The following is a 20,995-nucleotide window of genomic DNA, read 5'->3' on the forward strand; positions in this document are numbered from 1 at the left end:
ATCTGTCATTACATATGGGATACTTTTCTGGGGAAGTTCAAGTAGTGTATCTCGAATACTGAAACTGCAAAAGAAAATTGTCGCACATGTGTAAAGCACAACCAACAGAGTCTTGTCGTCCATTACATCAGAAACTGCAAATCCTAACTGTTCCCTCCACACACTGCATAAGCAGTTATAATCTTCCTACACAGCAGACAAACATTATTTGAGAAGAATCATTTTAACCATACATATCAGACAAGAAATAAGAATAATTTTATGCTACCCACACATCAGTTGAAATTATAGACACAGACTCCACAGTATATGGGGATGACAAAATACAACAAATTAATGGGCAAAAACATATTTAATATGAATCAAGAAATTTTAAAAATGAAGCCACAGCAGATTGTGTGAGAGAAATGCTACTATTCAATAGAAGAATTCATAGAGGATGAAATGATCATTTGAGCAAGTGGTAATTAAGTGTTAGATTTTATTGTATGTTATGTATAACAAAACTGTATTATTATTATGATTCTGTCTGCTAACATCAACTGTTCTTTGTTTATGGTGAAATTTTACCACAATTTGATGTGTCTCCTGTACGTGAATCAAATAATTTACACTATATATGTTACAAGACAAATAAACCACAATTCACAATGATAGTGCCACACCTGAAGAGTTTAGATTTGTTCCCCATTGGTATGGGAAAATTTGGCAGAATTTTATTCTTATAAAAAGCTTTTACCTGCAGTGATGACAGTGCAGTAATTGTTTATGATAAATTTCCAGATAACTGTGTGTGAAACATTAATTTGTAAAGTCAGTCACATAGCTTGACTCTAGGTGATTATTCCACAACATCATGAATAGTGAGCCACTCCTTACAGTCTGTGCTCTTGGTCCATGTTCTGCCATTCATTTGAGGGACAAAACATCAATGTTTATATGTTATGGTGGGAGGATCCAAATGTGTTCCTTTCCATATCAGGAAGTTAAGGATACCTACATTTAGCTGTATACTTACTGCACAAGATATCTTATGGCATGAGGCAAAGAGTACATCATCATGTCCCTTCCTCCTTACGCCAATCCTGTTCCATTCATGAATGTTGGGGAGGCTAACTGTTCAGAAGTCTCTACACAAGCTTTAATTTTTGCTAATTTTCCATACCAGTGAATTTGTGAACTTCATGTGGGAGGAATTAATATGTTACTTCAATCCTTCTCACATTGTATGTCGGCAAATTTTAACAAGCCTCTTTCTAATGCTTTTAGACTGACACACATAGCTTTTATGTCTGGATATCCTGTTGTACAAATGATGTGGCTCTACTGTATTTCCATCTTTCAAGCTCTACATTAACTGCTTGCTAAAAGCTCATTATTTTAGTGCACTGTAATAAGTTGTAACAAGCAGAGTAACAATGACACTGATGCTAACTAGTCTACTTAGTACTGCGTATTTAGAAACTACTCATATGCAGTGACGTGGGCCTATGGGCAATGTGGCTGAATCAGGCAGGCAATATGACAATTTATGAGTATTTAAGAGCTGACTGAAACACAGGAACACAAAAATACACCAATAGATTGACTGCCTTGCAACTTGGAAACTAAACCATTTCTGAATCCAAATGTAAAATAAGGTAAATGCAACCATTCACCTATAGCAGACTGAGGTGTGGTGTGAAATCATACATAACAGAAAACAACATTCACTAACTTTTGAACCCTTGCTCTTTTTTTTCTAACAAAAGCATACACATCCACACACAGAGATATCAGTTTCTTAAACCATACTGATATGAACAATTCTTATCATTTTTACATGAGGAATACAAGCCAATACTTCTTTCTGTACCTGCAGTACAATTAATAACTTGTGGTATTACGTACCACTTCAGAGGACTGATGTGTATCTCTATACACTTTTACTGACAAATAATACTTGCAATTGAAAACCGTAAAACACGTTTTCATAGAGAAGAGTACAAATATTCTGTAGATTTATCTGTTATTTTTATTTTGCATGTGGAGAATCAAGCTGAGGGATGATGCATGTTTCCAAGATGGGGTAGCAATCACATTAACTTCACGACAGGAAGTACTTCTGTGGTCATGATTATAGAAGCTCTTAGCATTGTTGGGGCCCACTCTGGAAAAGCGCGAAGTCCTTGGAGAATACACATATTCTTGACAACAGTCATGGTGTTTCCTCAAACAAATGAAATGTCATTCTTTAGACAGACCTGTTTGAAGATGTTTTATACTGGATGCTCTGTTTTGATGTTTTATGTTATCCAGTAGATGTTGTACATGGATCTGGGAAATATACAGATTACATAAATGGAAGGTGTTTGTATAATTGCTCGAGAAAAACAGGAGCAGTAATATTACATTTCCTTATAGCAAATCGTGCAAGGAGGAAGTGAAGTCTTTCATCACCTCAGTCAAAGCTACAGTTGAGCAAACAAGAGGTAAAATCATAAATGGAAAGTCCAAGTTGGAACATCAACAATATTATGAAAAGGATAGGTTGCTACTCACTGTAAAAAATAGCACATTGCATAGTGATCTATACTTTTCATAGTATTGCAGATAAGAGGTAAACAAGAACAATATTAAATCTTCATTGAATATATCATGTCCAACACAGCCAGAACCTTACAAACTGAAAAGTGACTCAAAAGTCTCATATGTTGTGGGAAAAGTTGTTTTTTGTGCACGCTTATTTTTGCTCAATTTGCTCTTCGATTTTGGCAATAAAGGTTTATTTGGCTCAGTTTCTTTAAATTTTTCTTAACACTTTCGTAAAGGAACATCTCTCATATTCCTAATACTTGGAAACTTCTGAATTCCCCTGTCAAAATAAAAACATAATCTGAATATAGCAAAACAGGATACCTTCACATTAAGCCTAACTTTTTCAACAATTTCTTGAGGAACACCTCCAAGAAATACTGGTGGTTCAACATTTATGGATTTTGTGTCTCCAGGTGAGTGTCCATCTCCTTCTGGTTGACCATCCACTATGAGACTGCCTGTTGTAAAATGTCGTGAAAATTCAACTGTGTGCCACATTCCATCATCAAATTTATTGGTGCTTGTGATATTGGCTGCTCCAGTTCCACAGTTGAATGCATGGACCAACTGAAAAGAGAACATACAGTAGTCTTAATTATCTGCTACTTAGTTTTGGTGGTTTCTTTACACATAGAGCTATTATCACAATTTGTACGTAAAAATTCTCTAATGAGTAAAGTGTGCAGCTAGCAAGACACATTCCTAATTACATGACCCACACAGATATCTATTAAAAATAGATATGTTACAGAACAGAAGTGTTAAATCAACTATTTAAAAAAATCTTTTACGTGGAGTGTTCTCCATTGTACGATTTATCACTATTCTAGATGTAGGATCTGACAGGTCAATATCTTGACATAGATCTCCAGTTTGTGAGCAGACTGTTACTCTAGACACATCTGACTTATATTTTTACTGTGGTACACCAGTTGTCACTAGTGAAAATATTTCACATGATGGATTTGGTCTGTTATTAATTTGATTCAATTTGTTCGCAGCCCAGTCATTTGTCTCTTGTACTTATGCATGTTGGTGCGAAGCAGCAGTCTACAGTGTCTCATTGGTGTAATAGAAATATTTAAGATGAAAAGTACTCAGAAAAAGATGAGTAATAATATTTTCCTTCATTCTGCATGACTTTCTGTAGTGCTGGTGTAGGCTCTCTTATAGATATACTAATAAAATGTGATTGCCTGGAGCTGAACTTTGAAAAAATCTCAATTATCTGACGCATTTCCTCAATGCTCATGATGATGAAAGATATGAAGAGGCATTTGCCAACCAATCTCCTGGACAGCTGCTTTTGCAATTTAAGTGATATGTGATGTGGCATACTTAAAACACCCTCCTCGGCCATTTGCAAATATTTTCACCACATATCCAAGTTGGCAATACACATCAACAATTATGATTACATTCCTGGAAAGCAAATTTTTGTCATAAAGCTTTCATTATTATAACAGATACACTGTGTTCAAAAGTACGTGGGCACTTGGCTGAAAATGGCTTACAACTTCACAGCGTTCTCCATCGGTAATGCTAGAATGCAATATAGTGTTGGCCCATCCTTAGCCTTGATGACAGCTACCACTCTCTCAGGCACACATTCAATCAGGTGCTGGAAGGTATCTTGGGGAATGGCAGCCCATTCTTCATGGAGTGCTGCACTGAGGAGAGGTATCAATGCCGGTCGGTGAGGCCTGGCACGAAGTCAGTGTTCCGAAACATCCCAAAGGTGTTCTATAGGATTCAGGTCACCACTCTGTGCAGGCCAGTACATTACGGGGATATTATTGTCATGTAACCAATCCAACACAGGCTGTGCATTATGAACAGGTGCTCGATCATGTTGAAAGATGCAGTCGCCATCCCCGAATTGCTCTTCAACAGTGGGAAGCAAGACAGTGCTTAAAACATCAATATAGGCCTGTGATGTGATAGTGCCAAGCAAAACGACAATGGGTGCAAGCCTCCTCCATGAAAAACACAACCACTCCATAACACCAACGCCTCCAAATTTTACTGTTGGCACTACACACGTTGGCAGATGACATTCACTGGGCATTCGCCATACCCACACCCTTCCATCAGATCGTCACATTGTGTACCGTGATTCATCACTCCACACAACATTTTTCCACTGTTCAATTGTCTAATGTTTATGCTCCTTACACCAAGCAAGGCGTTGTCTGGCATTTACTGGCGTGATGTGTGGCTTATGAGCAGCCGTTTGACCATGAAATCCAAATTTTGTCACTTCCCGCCTAACTGTCATAGTACTTGCAGTGAACCCTGATGTAGTTTGGAATTCCTGTGTGATAGTCTGGATAGATATTTGCCTATTATACATTACGCCCCTCTTCAACTGTTGGCAGTCTCTCTCAATCAACAGAAGAGGTCAGCCTGCACGCTTTCGTGCTGTATGTGTCCCTTCACATTTCCACCTCACTATCACATCGGAAACAGTGGACCTAGGGATGTTTAGGATTGTGGAAGTCTCACATAAACATGTGTGACACGAGTGACACCCAATCACTTGACCACATTCGAAGTCCGTGAGGTCCGCAGAGCACCCCCATTCTGCTCTCTCACGATGTCTAATGACTACTGAGGTCGCTGATACAGAGTATCTGGCAGTAGGTGGCAGCACACTATACCTAATATGAAAAACGTATGTTTCTGGGGGTGTCCGGATATTTTTGATCATGCAGTGTATGTGTCATCTTCTGCAAATAGATAGTGCCTTTAGTATCAGAGGTTGCTTTCTTTGTGAGGATTCAGCCAGTCCCACATTTTTTTTTCTTTTCCCCATCCTCAGCAGCAGTCTTAGCAAGTAGAGATGCACTAATGATCAACAGCAAATTATTGTAGTTTCTCTAAATAGCATATTTTTTAACTTTGTCCACGGAGTGGAAATATTGTTTATCCATTGACTGCTCACAGTTTATGACAACTGCTAATTCTTGGATTGCTTAACATGGATTAACGTGTTCAGAAGGACTTCATCAAAATCCCCTGGCCTTCCTGAACACTGTGAATCGTCAACATATATTTCAAATGACCACATCATTTTCTTATGATGATTTCCCCTGTGTCATTCTCCTGATAAATAGTACAAAGGTTTCTGATATCCTCTGTCTTTGCTCTTCAATTAAACTCCAAAAGAAAAGTCAGTATGAGGAAGGACGCAAGGATGGTGTAGTGGGAATCAGATACGCCTTTGGACAGACGACTTCACAGCCACACAGCAACACAAGAAAGGTTACACATGATACAATGAAAATAGGTAGAGGAAGATGGAGGAAGGGGGGAAAAGGGGGAGGGGGAAAGAGAGAAAGGAGAGAGGGAGAGGGAAAAATTCCTGCATTGGGTGAGCGGGGGGGGGGGGGGGGGGGGGGGGGCACAGAAGAGTAGTGTCAGAAGGCAGTGCATGATCTGGACTGAGAAGGAGTGGTATGGACAGAAGAGACAAGGGAAAAGAGAAGGTGAGGCAGTGAGAACAGACTAGCAAAGGTGTATGCCATGGGGATCACGAGACAAAAGAATGTGTTGGACAGACAATTCCCAACTGCATAGTCCAGAAAAACTTGTGCTGGAGGGGAGTATCCAAATGGTCATCATAGTGAAGCAGCTGTTGAAGACATTTGTGTTGTGGTGTGCAGCATTTTCGGCAGTTGGATGGTCAAGTTTGCATTTTGTCACAGTTTGGCGGTGGGCATTCATGTGAGTACACAGTTGGTTAGTTGCCATGCTCACATAGAGCCTGCAGTATAGCTGATACATAACATGGCTCCTTTCACACTTGGCTCTGTCTTTTATTGGGTGGGAAATGCCTGTGACAGGACTGCAGTATGAGATGATGGGTAGGTGTATGTGATGGGTCTTGCACCTGGGCTGACCACAAGGGAAAGACACATGTGGTGGAGTAATGAGAGTAAGATTGGTATAGGGATGGACAAGGACATTCTTTAGGTTGGATGGGTGACTGAACACTATGATGGTGAATGTGGGTAGTGTATCCCACACCTCAGGGCACAATGTGAGGTAGTCGAAGCCCTGGTGAAGTATGTGGTTGAGCTTCTTAAAGCCAGGGGATACTGGATGATCAGAGGAACGCTTCTTGGTTGTTGATTAACAGGTTTAGTAGCATCAGAGCAGCGGACTGCATGGGAGAGTGTTTTTGGGTGAGCTGGCTAGGATACTGTCTGTAAGTAAAGCTTCTCACAATGCTATTGGTATATTTTGACAACACCTGCTCTGCACTGCAGATGCGGCATCAAGGGATGGCAAGGCTGAAAGGATTTTTTGACATGTGTTGGATGACAGCTCTCAAAGTGGAGGCTGCTGGTGGCTGGTGCACTTGATATGGATAGACGTATTTATGGAGTCATATGAGAGGGCAGATCAACATCTGGGAAGGTAGCTTGATGACTTAAGAAGGGTTAGGTGAATTGGATTTGGGAATGTGTTGAGGTTATGGAGAAAAGAGTAAGGTTGTCCTTGCCATGAGTGCAGATCTTGAAAATATCATCAATGAATCTGAACAGGTTTTAAGTGTTGACTGTATAGGAAGAACATCTTGTCTTGTTCAGATTCATTGATGACAGTTTCATGATCCAGAATCATGGCAAGGATGACCTACGCTCTTACCTCCATAACCTCAACACCTATTCCCAAATCCACTTCACCTGGTCTTTCTCAACTCAACAAGTTACCTTCCTATGTGTTGATCTCCACCTCTCAGGTAGGTCCATAAATACGTCTGTCTGTATCAAGAGCAGCAACCATCAGCAGTACCTTCACTTTGAGAGCTGTTACCCTTTACATATCTAAAGGTCTCTCCCTTACAGCCTTGCCATCTGTGGGCAATGCAGTGGAAACGAGGAGCAGTCAAAATATACTGATAACCTTAGCAGAACCTTTACTGACAGACAATATCCTATTCATCTCACCCACAAAGAAGTTTTCCATACCATCTGCACCTCTGACACCAGTATACCTGTTAACCAGCTGCCGAAAAACGCTCCTCTGATCACCCAGAATCACCTCGGCCTTGAAAAGCTCAGGTACATCCTCCACCAGGGCCTTGACTACCTAACGTCATGCTCTGAAATGAGGGATCTTCTACCCAAAATCCTACCAACATCCCCCAAAGTTGCATCCCACTGTCCACCCACCCTACAGAATACTCTTGTCCACACCTATATCCGTCCTACACCTAATACTGCTCCCTTAGGGTTATTCCTTGTGCTAGGCCCAGGGGTAAGATATGTCCCATACATCCAACCACCACCTTCTATCCCAGCCTGGCCACAGGCATTTCCCAACCAATATAAGGCAGGCCCATGTGAGAAAGCAGCTATGTTATATATGAGCTACACTACAATTTCAGTACAGCATTCTATGTGGGCATGACAACAACCAACTGTCTACTCGCATGAATGGTTACTGCCAAACTGTGGCAAACCGCAAACTTGACCACCTAGCTGCAGAACATGCTGCACATCACAACACAAATGGGCCTTTTGAATACTCCCTTCCAGCACAGTTCTCTCTTAACTATGCAAATGGGAATCGTCTCTCCAACACACCCTGTGCTGTCTCAATCCCCATGGCCTAAACCTGTGCTAACCTGTTCCTACCACCTCACCTTTTCTTTTCTCTTGTCTCTTCTGCCCATACCACTACTTTTCTGCCCAAATTATGCACTGCTTTCTCCCACTACTCTCCCTCTCCCTTCCCACAATGCAGGAATTCTCCATCTCCCTCTCCTCCCACCTCTTTCAAACCAACTTCCTTTCATCTCCCCTCCATTTCTCCCTCTCCATATTCAACTTTCTCTCCTTTTCTCTCCTCCCCATTTCCATTTTCCCCCTTCAGTTTCCTCCTCTCTCTTGAATATCTCCTTTTGTTGTATCCCATGACGTGTTTGGGTGCCTGTGTGGTTGTGTGTGTCAATGTGTTACCTATTGCTGGAGAAAGAGCTAGTGCGTGAAAACAAATGTGAATGCTCTTTTCTTTTATGTCTTACTGTGCATCATGCATCAGCCCACTTTAGATTTGCATGGACATAAACTGCAAGATGTCTTCTGAATCATTTTGCAATGTGACAAACAAATTGTTAACATTTGAAAAGTGCAGTTACATTGTAGAATTAAACAAGAATACTTCTGGATTAACATTTTTGTCTAATGATATTGAACAGACATTTATTTTGAGCAACCTTATGTATCTGTAACACTGAGATCTATAGAAAAGAATAATAAATGTAAAAAGTGTTAGTTGATTACTAACCCTTCCATTCCTCATATAAAGAGAAATAAAATCGATATGTTTTATATCTGCTACATAGAATAGAACTCCCTCTGAAGAATGTGTTTTAAATTGAAGACTAAAGTCGTATCTATTCTTCAGGCGGCCTGGTAACCTGTCGAACAGTATTCTGCTATTTTCTGCTCTACCTGAAATATTTTAAAAATTAGCATCTCATAATATATTTAATATAATACTAAGACACTTCAGAACATCAAAATACAAGGTCACGCATCTTTTACACACCACTAAACTAAATGTCAGACTGGAAATACTTACTGACAAAATATCCATGTGTCTCAAATGAGGCCTCTGGATCATAAGCTGGTCGCAGTGGTAGTCTGCACTGATCAGGAGGTGGTTCTGTGGTAGTGGTGGTGGTGCTTGGAGTTGTAGTAGTGGTGGTGGTTGTTGTTGTTGTAGTTGTGGTAGTGGTGGTTGTAGTTGTCATTGTAGTCGTGACTGCTTCAGGTGTTGCCTCTGGTACAAACTCTATAACACAGAAAATCAAACAGTAGTAAAACTTTTGTATGATCTCCAGTGTAACTGATTAATAATGTACTTCTAGGTGTGTAGCTGAGCTGTTTTCAATATTTCAATGACTGACCCAGTCAACTTTTTCAGGTAATGCAAGCTGTGTTGTTGTGTGTACTCGCTTTCTGGACTCTGACCAGAATGGCTGGAGTCCAGGAAATGAGCACACACAACAGACATGTTTGATACGTGACATGTCAGGTGAACAGGCAGGCCAGGGAAGCAGTGGTACCCATCATTCTTCGAAGAAGGCTTGCACATTCCTCGCCCCATGCAGCCAAGTGTTATCCTGCTGAAATATGGCATGTGGAATGGCTTGCAGAAGTATGGTGCTTTGGGCTGTAAGACTTCTCTAACATAGCACTAGCTGTTCAGATTGCCCACAAGACATAAGAGGCAAGATTGCATGTTACAGGCAATGGTGCCTGAAACCATCACGCTTGACATTTGTCCACTATGTCACTTGACAATGCAGTCTTCCCAACTGTGTTCACCATGGCGACATCAAATGCACACGCAGCCATCACTGTAGGACAAGTTGAAGCAAGAACTGTCCAAAATCACTACATTTCTCCACTCAGCGCACCAGTGTCAGCTTTATGCGCCCATCACAGTTTGCGGTGTTGGTGGTTTCTGGTCAATGGAAGCCAACGCAATGGCATGCCACCAGTCCAGCCCGCAGAATACAATGCCAAACTGTCAATGCACACATGTTCATGCCATTGCAGTGCTCCAACATAATTCCAACACTGTCGAAGAAACTGTTCTGTCCATTACAGTCAAGCAGACAAGGTGGCAGTCATCTCATGCTGTGATCACATTATGCTCTCCAGTACCCTATCAGTGCTGTATGGCCCTCTTCTCTCCAGTGGTTCCATATACACCTCACTGGTTGAAGCAGCATGCCCCATACAAGCTGCAGTGTCAAGGATTGACAGACCTGTCTCCTGGAGTCCAATCATTCTGCCTTGTTAGAACGCTTTCACATGCTGATATTCCATGCTGTGATGTTGGTGAGGCATAGTGGCACTTAGTTACACGTTTGTACTTTGTATGACAGCTCCACACCAACTAAGCATTGCACAACACTGACCTGTCTGGTCACACAAAAGGAGGCACTGTTGGGCCTAAATGCACACCAATTCTCAGGCATTTAAATCACTTATTGTGGTTCCACTGTTCTACACATCCTCTCATCATGGCATGTTGCACACCAGTGCTATGATTGTGATATGTGCCAGCCAATTATTGTGCAGTTAAGTGTATGTATACTTCTTCCTTTTTGAACCCAACAAAGGGCTAAAAGACTCTAAACAATAATTCATTTGATGAATTGAAGAACCTCATGGAGATGAGAGAATACCAGTATCAGGTGTCATAACATAGCATGAAAATGAATGTTAATATTTTATGAACAGAGAATTATAATTTTGTTGTGTATTATTGTCCTATGCTCTGCAGTAAGGAGAAGTACAGGTAATAACACAACTCGGAGCTAAAATATAGTTGAAAGTATTTCTCTTGATGGTTTAATAGATGTTTGTAATTTCAACAAGGCAGTAAAGCCTTCCGTAAACTGCTTGAAAAGGGTAAGCATTAGATACAGTTAACAACCCAAGAAATTCTTTCACTAGTTTAAAACTAAAACTTAAAATTCTTGATATTGTCCTTCATGCTAGCTTTGAAAGAGGTGTGCCATATAAGGGCAATGGAAATAGTTTTCTGTGGCAATGTCCTTCAAATCAATCACTAATGCAAACAACACAGCACAGAAAAATCAAATATACATTTCTATTAACCTTGCAGACAGAGTGATAATTGTTATAATTAAATGAAATTGCTATCCAGTGTGTGAGTATATGTTGAAGACAGATTTCATCATTTTCATACAATATGAAATGCTTTTGCAACAAGTCAGAAAGTGTTAACAAAATCAATAAATTCTGTAACCATATGTTTGAGGAAGTTCCGGATTAAGAGTTGACAAAACCAACAGATTTTGAGGAAATGGGCGAAAGAACAGGTAGGCTGCATTCATAAGTGATCTGGGACATATCACAAATGTTGATAGGAATAGTGGACATGGATATACAAGCATATATATGTAAATCATAAAGATGTACCTCTGAGAAAATTGTAGGGATAAGGTATTGTATGTAACAATGAGTGCATCAGAACATTTAATGGTACGCAACATAAGACAGTACACAAAATATAAGAATCAAGTGCTCTGTCATGCTTCTATTTAAATGTGTTCCATAACAGAAATTTCAAGGTGGAAAAATAAATAAACTTAGAATAGGCAAACACTCATCTGAAGATGAATGGTGTGTGCATACATAAGAGAATGCTTTAGAAAAAAATAATATTACGGCTCACTACTAGTTCAAGTTTATGTCTGTTACGTTTGAGTATGTGCCACTTATCATTCACCTGTAGGTGAGTGATTGGTTTTTAGAATTTTTGCTCATTTCTTCTTTGAAAATGTTGCTTATTGCCTGTTAATACAATATGAAAGAGCTGCCACATGTTCAGAGAATATCTAATAATGAGTCTTTTGGGATTCCCAAAATATGGACAAGGCTTTTACAGTATTCTGGCAGTCAACTAAAGTGTTGTCATTAATGAAGCAGTTTGGAAATCCAAATAGAAAACTTGGAAATTAAAATAAGAATATGATAAGACACAAAAGTGGCAGTTCCTTGCCAGTTATCAAAATTAAAAGAACCACATTTGCTTGCACAGGCAGAAACCCACAATAGACAGCCTGGTTATATGAGCTACACCAATATCATCCATCTGATACTTTATACAAAATCTCAGGTGGTATCCTGTTTGTATATCAAATAAATAATAGGTAAACAATTAAAAGCATTGAAATGCAGCTAATGCAGATTGAGTATACATAGTTGCAAAATGTACAGAAAGTTTTCATCAGCACAGATGAAATTCGTGCTGGCATAAAGTAGGATATCAAAACTGTCAAGTGACTGTGTAAGAAAACAGCAATCGTGTGTGAAGTCTGAGGAAAACAAAAGAAGAAAAGAGGAACACATAAACGCAATATATGGGAAAACAATTTTTTTATCTGTTGAATTCACAACATAATTTAACTTGGTACATTCACCCTTTAACATTGACTAGCTGAACAGAAATCTTTCACAAGTGCTGGAAGACACTTGAACTGTTTCGTAGCACTGTAATGCAAATCTTGCAATGCAATCTTCTTTATAAATCACATCACACAGTGATACTTATAGAATAAAGACGCTAAGTTAATATTTTTTTGAGATTTCTTTTATACTATTAATAATCTGCTTGGTAACAATGTCAGGCATTCCTTACCTACTCCTGGACGATCTGTTGCATGCTCCACTTCTGTTTTTTCTTCAGGTTCTTCCACAATGGTGTAATCTTCATCATAGGAATCTGCAACAAAAAGTAAAAAGTGTCCATTTCTGGTTAAAAGGAGCACTTAAACTTGGTAACTGAAACAGTGCAATTGACACTTAAACTGAAACTAATGACATGAAGGGAGGAAGATTAGACTTTAAAAACCTGTTGAGTTTGAGGTACAAATTAATTACAGAATTTTAATCTGTCACCTAAGAGTAAATGCTGTTATGCCAATGAAAAGGTCCTAATAGAATATAAATAATTTAAGGAGTGAAGTTCACCAAATTGTAGAGGTGATGAGTCATGGAAAGGCAGTTAAACAAGACCGCTTTCAGATGAATCATTTTTCCAGCTAAAGTACACATGCACACTGATACATACATACATATATATTCAGGAGCACTCAAACATGTATGGCTTTATTGTGGAAACTGACTACATAGTGCCAGCCAGCACAGTAGGTCTGCAGCTCGATGAGGGTGAGGGGTTGTGCTGAATTGAATGGGCGAAGCGAGATATGAAGCAGGGAGGGTTTGGGAAGGGTAACTAATGGCTATGAATGAGAGTCAGCACAAGAACTTACTGATTCTCCCTTCCAGCTGTCAGCCACACTTCCCAATTCTCTCTCCCACTCCCTGCCTTCTTTCTCCTCTCAACCACTTCACACGATACAAACCCTCACACACCCATCCCAGTCGAGCTGCATACAGTTCGTGTGTGTGTGTGTGTGTGTGTGTCCATACAACACAAATGCATTTATTTATTTCACATGCAACATGAAACTTTTTGTCCATACAGTGAGCTTGAAAATTCTAATATGATTGTTGGGACTGCTTCAGATGAAGAAATATAACTGAATCTGTTTCATTGTAGTCTGGTTTAGTAACTTCTACAACTGGATATAACATGTGACATAGAAGGTGGATTCTTTCCATCTGCTACATTTTCTAGTCCCCATAATACCATATTTACTCGAATCTAAGCCGCACTTTTTTTCCGGTTTTTGTAATCCAAAAAAACGCCTGCCGCTTAGAATTGAGTGCAAAGCAAACGGAAGTTCTGAAAAATGGTGGTAGGTGCTGCCACAACTAACTTCTGCCGTCGAATATATGTAGCGCTACACAGGTATGCTTTGTAGGCACAAAGATAAATAGTTGCGCCAAAACCTCTGCGTCAGTAAATAAATTTAAAAAAAAAGGTGGAAGATGAGCTTTTTTTTTCTCCGCCCCGAGTTTTGACCACTGCATTTTCATACATTATCCAACGAAGTAAATACAAATTCCGTATTGTTCGACTTCGAATGTAGCATAATTTCTATGTACTACGAAAATCCGACTGGCAAGACTGTTTGGTATGTTTGTCAATATGGCCAACTCTACGTTCTGAATTTTTTCCTACCTGTGAGAAGAGATGGTTGCTAATGGGAACCTGATGAAATGTGAATCACATGCAGTATTCTCTTCACCATACGAATAATACGAATATATACATTTTGCCATGTATTCTTTCGTGTCTGCTGCTATCTCATTTAAATGCTGTCTGCCTAATTAACTATGAAACTAGAGCGAATCAACAGCAAACGTGGAAGAATATACATATCGTGTCATGTTTATATTCGTATTATTCTTATGCCTAATAGTGATACAGTCAGAAATGAAGCATGGCAACTGACTAGATTTTTAAATTTAAGATGACTCTAATTTCTGTGCAGAATTTGATGTACTAAAGAAGCAGCCGCAAAGATTTTCAAACGGAGAAAAATTTTCGCCTAACTCTCGTTCAGAACATGTTCTATCATACACAGTGTATTATTTGGTTCTTGTTGATCATTATCAAAGAAAGCAGCAGTGTAAGTAACAACAAATAGTAGTCTCTTGCCATTGTTTCGCTAATGAGACGGTTCCTATCTCTCTCTCTCTCTCTCTCTCTCTCTCTCTCTCTCTCTTTTTTTTTTTTTTTTTTTGCAAGCCCTGCCACGAGCGGTGACAGGCCGTAAACAGGCACTATCAGAATGCGACAAACAATGCATGACACAGTACAGTAATGCATTTTCAGCTTAGAGTGACGTAAACACCTATAACAAAGAAAACGGCACTTATCAGATCAAAGCAAAATAAGCAATCGATTCAAACCAGACGAAGCACGTGAAAAAGGAAGAGTACCCGTATAAATACGGACGGAGCGCCTGACGCATGGCAATGGCTACCTGGTAAAGCTTAACTGCTAAGCTTACGACTCGAACCAAACTATTGTAGCTGTATCGTCATTCATTCGACCTAAATTGTGTTTCATATTACAATGGACCAACTTTGTTTCGAATTGGAGGTGCGGCCTAAAACTTTTCTCTCCCCTTGAATTTCGAGTCTCAAATTTCACGTACGGCTTAGATTCGGGAATTTTTTTTCCCATGGTTTCGAGTCTCATTTTTCAGGTGCGGCTTAGATTCAAGTGCAGCTTAGATTCGAGTAAATACGGTAAACTGTAAAGACTGAATCTCACTGGAATTTATTATTCAGATCATTAATTTAGCTATCCAAATTCCATCATTGTAATTACCTTTCATAAGGGCACTCATAATTAAATGTTATGACTAACTGATGTTTGTAATCTAGTTCACTACATGCAAAGCTTTATGTGCTAATCAAGGTAGTTGGGAAAAGTGACCTTCACTACTCGAAAGTTAGGCACTCTGAGTTTTCTATAAGGTATTTTAAATTACCTAAAATTAATTATCTTCCAAAATAATTGAACTTGAAGTTCACAGCCACTGACAGTTTCCATTGCAGATTTCATCATAGCCACTATTAGATTCCGAACTTTGACAGCATAATAAATGAAAAGCACCAGTTTGCTTTTGTTACCCTAATTTTTCTGTACAATGCAATGTACAACACTGGTTAATTAACACACTCATTAATAATTTCATGTAATTTTCTCTAATTTGCAACATGATTCTTATTCATATAAACAAGGAGCTTCACAATGTGAAAATATAATAGTCCCACGTATTTCTCTAAATTTCTAACTAGCAACATCTTCTATACGCCAAAATCACATTAGTTGTAGCAGTTCATGAAGAACAGTAAATCCCAACCCAGCCATTTTTCAAAGCATTATGTAATTTTCAAAATAAAAGTCTGTTCTTATGCCTGTCTATTAATAATCACATGCCGACCAAAATAGCCAGTCCGCAGTGTGAAAGTACATGAGTAACATCTATGTTTGAGTGCATTCTCAGTGTGACTCGTGCCACAAGTATGTTCATTCTGCATATGAAAATTTGCACACCAGTGACTGTGAAACTGTAAAATTTTAATGTTAAGGAATTCCAAGTAATTTCTGTTATCCAAAGGAAATAACAGTTTGACTGATTTGCATTGTAATTAGTGCTCCTCTACGACTTATCTTAGAAGAAAGATTAAGAAAAGGCAAACCTACGTTTCTAGCATTTGTAGACTTAGAGAAAGCTTTTGACGATGTTAACTGGAATACTCTCTTTCAAATTCTGAAGGTGGCAGGGGTAAAATACAGGGAGTGAAAGGCTATTTACAATTTGTACAGGAACCAGATGGCAGTTATAAGAGTCGACGGGCATGAAAGGGAAGCAGTGGTTGGGAAAGGAGTGAGACAGGGTTGTAGCCTCTCCCCAATGTTATTCAATCTGTATATTGAGCAAGCAGTAAAGGAAACAAAAGAAAAATTCGGAGTAGGTATTAAAATTCATGGAGAAGAAGTAAAAACTTTGAGGTTTGCCGATGACATTGTAATTCTGTCAGAGGCAGCAAAGGACTTGGAAGAGCAGTTGAACGGAATGGACAGTGTCTTGAAAGGAGGATATAAGATGAACATCAACAAAAGCAAAACAAGGATAATGGAATGTAGTCAAATTAAATCGGGTGATGCTGAGGGAATTAGATTAGGAAATGAGACACTTAAAGTAGTAAAGGAGTTTTGCTATTTAGGGAATAAAATAACTGATGATGGTCGAAGTAGAGAGGATATAAAATGTAGACTGGCAATGGCAAGGAAATCGTTTCTGAAGAAGAGAAATTGGTTAACATCGAGTATAGATTTAAGTGTCAGGAAGTCGTTTCTGAAATTATTTGTATGGAGTGTAGCCATGTATGGAAGCGAAACATGGACGATAAATAGTTCGGACAGGAGGAGAATAGAAGCTTTCGAAATGTGGTGCTACAGAAGAATGCTGAAGATTAGATGGGTAGATCACATAACTAATGATGAGGTATTGAATAGAATTGGGGAGAAGAGAAGTTTGTGGCACAACTTGACGAGAAGAAGGGACCGGTTGGTAGGACATGTTCTGAGGCATCAAGGGATCACAAATTTAGCATTGGAGGGCAGCGTGGAGGGTAAAAATCGTAGAGGGAGACCAAGGGATGAATACACTAAGCAGATTCAGAAGGATGTAGGTTGCAGTAGGTACTGGGAGATGAAGAAGCTTGCACAGGATAGAGTAGCATGGAGAGCTGCATCAAACCAGTCTCAGGACTGAAGACCACAACAACAACAACTGAAGTGTTATTGTCACTGAAATCAGTGACAATTGGACAAGATGAATCTGGTTAGGGAGTAACTTGATTGAACTACAACAGTATGATCATCTTTAACACACTACTGTAGGACAGTGTTAACTGTATATGTGTGAACTGTTTATTTTTTGCTCCAATAGAATACTTAACTTTGCCTCTGTAAACAGGGGGTGCTAATTCTGGATAGATGCACTCATTATTTTTTGTAGTAGATAAACTGGTCAGCATTACTGTGTAAATTTTTGAATGAAAACCATTCCACACTTTTGTAGACTTTCAGTTTTGAGGTGATCAAGATTGGTGCTACTGAGGATGAGACTACAAAATCCAGGTGCGTTCTGTCACAAACATAGACAGTGGTTTTAACATCACATTACCTTGAAACGGACAAACTGTGGTTACTCCAAAGAAAATAAGCGGTCTGACTACAGGAACTGTACTGAACTCTTAAGACAAAAATGAAAGCTGCATACAACAAAGATTTTTATGGAACAAATATGTATAACAGTATATTTTCTTTACTAAAATAATTTTTGCATTTCTTCCTTCACTTACCTGGAATTCTTACAGGTGGCTGTACTACCTGGTCAGCTGCCTGACATTTTCCAAGAATTACCCCAGAATGCTCTTTAGCATTGGCAAAATTAATAAACACTCCATTAACAACTGCATCTCCCAAGCAGCCAATAAACGGCTTAGCAGAAGCTGCTGCACCAATTGCAGGTTCAAAATCAGGAGGCAATCCTCCAAAAAACAAAGTGCCATACATGAAATGGAGTGCTGCAGGTGCTGTGTCCGTTCTGAAAACACATTAGAAATCGTTTTAATACAGATAAGTCTGAAATATCTTTAAAATTTATGTTGGAGCTGTATTCAGGCCTAGAATTAGTTCTAATTTAGCTACGTCCTACTGAAAATCTTAGCCTGACTCAACAGAATGATTACTTCATTAAAAGGAAAAGTTCTGATTCTCCTATATTCCAAATTCTATGTGTTAAAGAACCAATCTATGAGAAAGATAACATTTCACCATGCAGAAAAAGTGTTACACAGTACAAAGGCATCTAAAGCAAATTTGAATATTATAGCTCAGCTATCAAACTTTTCTTCCTCTTTAGAGAACACACTCATGAGAACATACAACCTTTTGACTCTTACCTACATGTATGCTGCTTGGGGTGGGGGGCATAGAAAAGAGGAAAGCAGTGTGCCTGATGAGTAAGGGAATGAGTATAAAGAGATTGGTATCTAGGCCAAGTACAGTGAGATACAAAGGGAAGCACAAAGCTGTGAAGAGGGGAACTCAGGATGAGGGGGAGAAAGGACAGATGACTCGGAAGGCAAAATGTTGTAGGTGTGATTTTACAAATAGTGAGCCAACTGCAATAGCATACTCAATGCAGAATCAATCAGAGAATTAAAAATGATCATCCAATACTTACGTGAAAGTGTCAAAGTCATCTACATCCAAGTGTAGTGCACTACTGTCATGGGTTGCAGTAACAACATGCCATTGGTTATCATTGTACTGTGTAGACTGGCTACTATGTAACTGTTCTCGCTGACTGCTGAAAACCAAACGACCATCCTGTAGTGACAAGGATGCAACATTGTTTTGACTTTGATCTGTTCCATAGAACAACAGACCATCACTGACTTCTGTCTTGAACCTGAGACTCAATTGCAGTTGGTTTGTGGAAGATGCATTGGGCCACTTTATATATCCTGGACTTCTATCACTGAATGAAATTAGACTTGCAACCTATAAGGAAAGAACAGAACTGTATTAATATCTAAATTTGTTTATTATTTTTTTTCCATGCATGAGCAAACATTCAGACATATTTAAACAATGTGCTTTTTCTAACTATGACACTTATTGAAGAAGACGACAGCTTGGACTTACCCAAGTACTCTGATTACTTTTTTTTTTGGAGAGAGTAACTCCAGAACTTTAAGGGCCTGAAGATATGTAGTAAGGTTGGAAGAGGAATGAAATAAGATGAAATCAGATATGGTATAGTAATCATAAGAGTGGCAAAAAAATTAAAATCAAATAAAACTGAAATCAGGACATATTCCACAATACATGGATATAATTCAATTGTAGGCTTCACTCCAGACAGAAAAATTGAAGACCATATTATGATATTGATGGAAACCCAGACAAAATAGCAAGATTAATTTCATAAATAACAAAAAGATATTCCTTGCAAATCCTTCAAGTCAGTGCATCAATGGGTTCACAACATTATGAGGAGGTAGAAGACTTCTACAAAGACAATGGAAATTGATAAATGACAACAAGATGATAACAGGATATTTTAATGCAAAGTAAGTCAAAAAATAAAGAAGGATTCTTCTGTGGGAAACTCTGGGGTATCAGAAATGACAGAGGTGGTATGTTAACAGATACATTCAACACCCTACAATATTATGAAATACAGCTTTAGAATTTTCCTTTGTGTGAGACATCAGGTGCCAGATTCATGTACTGATTTGAAAATTTATATTTGCATATTTTACTGTTTGCATTGCTTTTGCATAATCTATCACTGATTTTATCAATACTCATTTGTATTGTGAAATTGCAAACATTCACAAATGCCATGGTAAACTCGTACTGTTATTGTCAACTGTAGGCTTAAACTTCTTTGTGCTCTTTTAAAATTTTGAAGAATAGTAGGCCTATTTTTATTAAAAACAATCATTTTCTAATTTCATTGTATAATTATAAGAGAATAAGTTGTTTTTGAGAACTTTCGGATGCTAATAAAACTACATTTTTGTAAGTTACCCGTAACCTGTCCTGGAAATCTTATTTCATAGCAAGTCAGCATTAGTGATTCACAGTCACTGCCGATGAATAGATCATCCTAGATTTCATTGCATATCAATGCAAATTAACACGCATTTTTGAGAATTTGCAGAAGTTACTGTTGTCCTGTGCATGATTTAATTTATAGTAAATAGGTATCTGTGATTTAGTTATTGTAACAGATACTGTACGTAACATATTGTGTTACATCTAGCTTTCCCATAAAGAAGAGTATGTATTATCCACATTTATCATAAATTAATTCTGTTTTTGAGGTTGCTAACAACCATAATTAACCTCAAAGTTTCAGGAAACTAATAATTTTTACCACAGGTTTTTCTTGCCTTAATAGAAACCTCGTTTTGTGCATTTGCTTCAATTCTTACAGGGAATTAGTAATTTTGTAGCACAACAAATTAAAAGATAATCAGCAGGCTTAGTTCAATACACTGCACCAGTTAAAATGTAGTCCCCTGTGAATGCTGTTCTTGAACACATGATGAGTTGGTTGACATTCGTAAGCAGCTGCAAATTGCTCTGACTACTGTCAAACAATTGGCAGCTGCAGTGAATCAGTGAGGTAAAAGAGCTTCCAAGAGTCGTGTACCTGTGGTACAGGTATTAAAGGTACACCAAATACTATCTTCTCCTGTGCATCCTGTCATCTCTCATTTGCAGCAAAGGGCCAGAGTCTGAAGTGCTCCTGAAGAGCAGCAAAGCTCACATACTACTACATACAGAAAGCTGGTTGAAACCTGAAACTAATGGAAGTGAGATTTTTGGGGAAATTTTAATTGTATATCAA

General features: G+C 38.7%; 1 protein-coding gene across 1 annotated transcript in view; it reads right to left on the reverse strand.

Annotated features, from left to right (window-relative positions):
* The window catches only part of LOC126482302 (laminin subunit alpha), a 365,291-nt gene that overhangs the window by 11,524 nt on the left and 332,772 nt on the right, over positions 1 to 20,995 (reverse strand). The window contains exons 48-53 of the mRNA XM_050106331.1: positions 18,815 to 19,134; positions 17,928 to 18,172; positions 12,772 to 12,855; positions 9,172 to 9,384; positions 8,875 to 9,041; positions 2,899 to 3,144 (exon numbers count right to left, since the gene is read on the reverse strand). Of these exons, the coding sequence (XP_049962288.1) occupies positions 2,899 to 3,144; positions 8,875 to 9,041; positions 9,172 to 9,384; positions 12,772 to 12,855; positions 17,928 to 18,172; positions 18,815 to 19,134 (1,275 nt within the window). The remainder of the gene's footprint in view (positions 1 to 2,898; positions 3,145 to 8,874; positions 9,042 to 9,171; positions 9,385 to 12,771; positions 12,856 to 17,927; positions 18,173 to 18,814; positions 19,135 to 20,995) is intronic.

This window comes from Schistocerca serialis, chromosome 5 (genome assembly GCF_023864345.2).
Source record: "Schistocerca serialis cubense isolate TAMUIC-IGC-003099 chromosome 5, iqSchSeri2.2, whole genome shotgun sequence".
NCBI lineage: Eukaryota > Metazoa > Arthropoda > Insecta > Orthoptera > Acrididae > Schistocerca > Schistocerca serialis.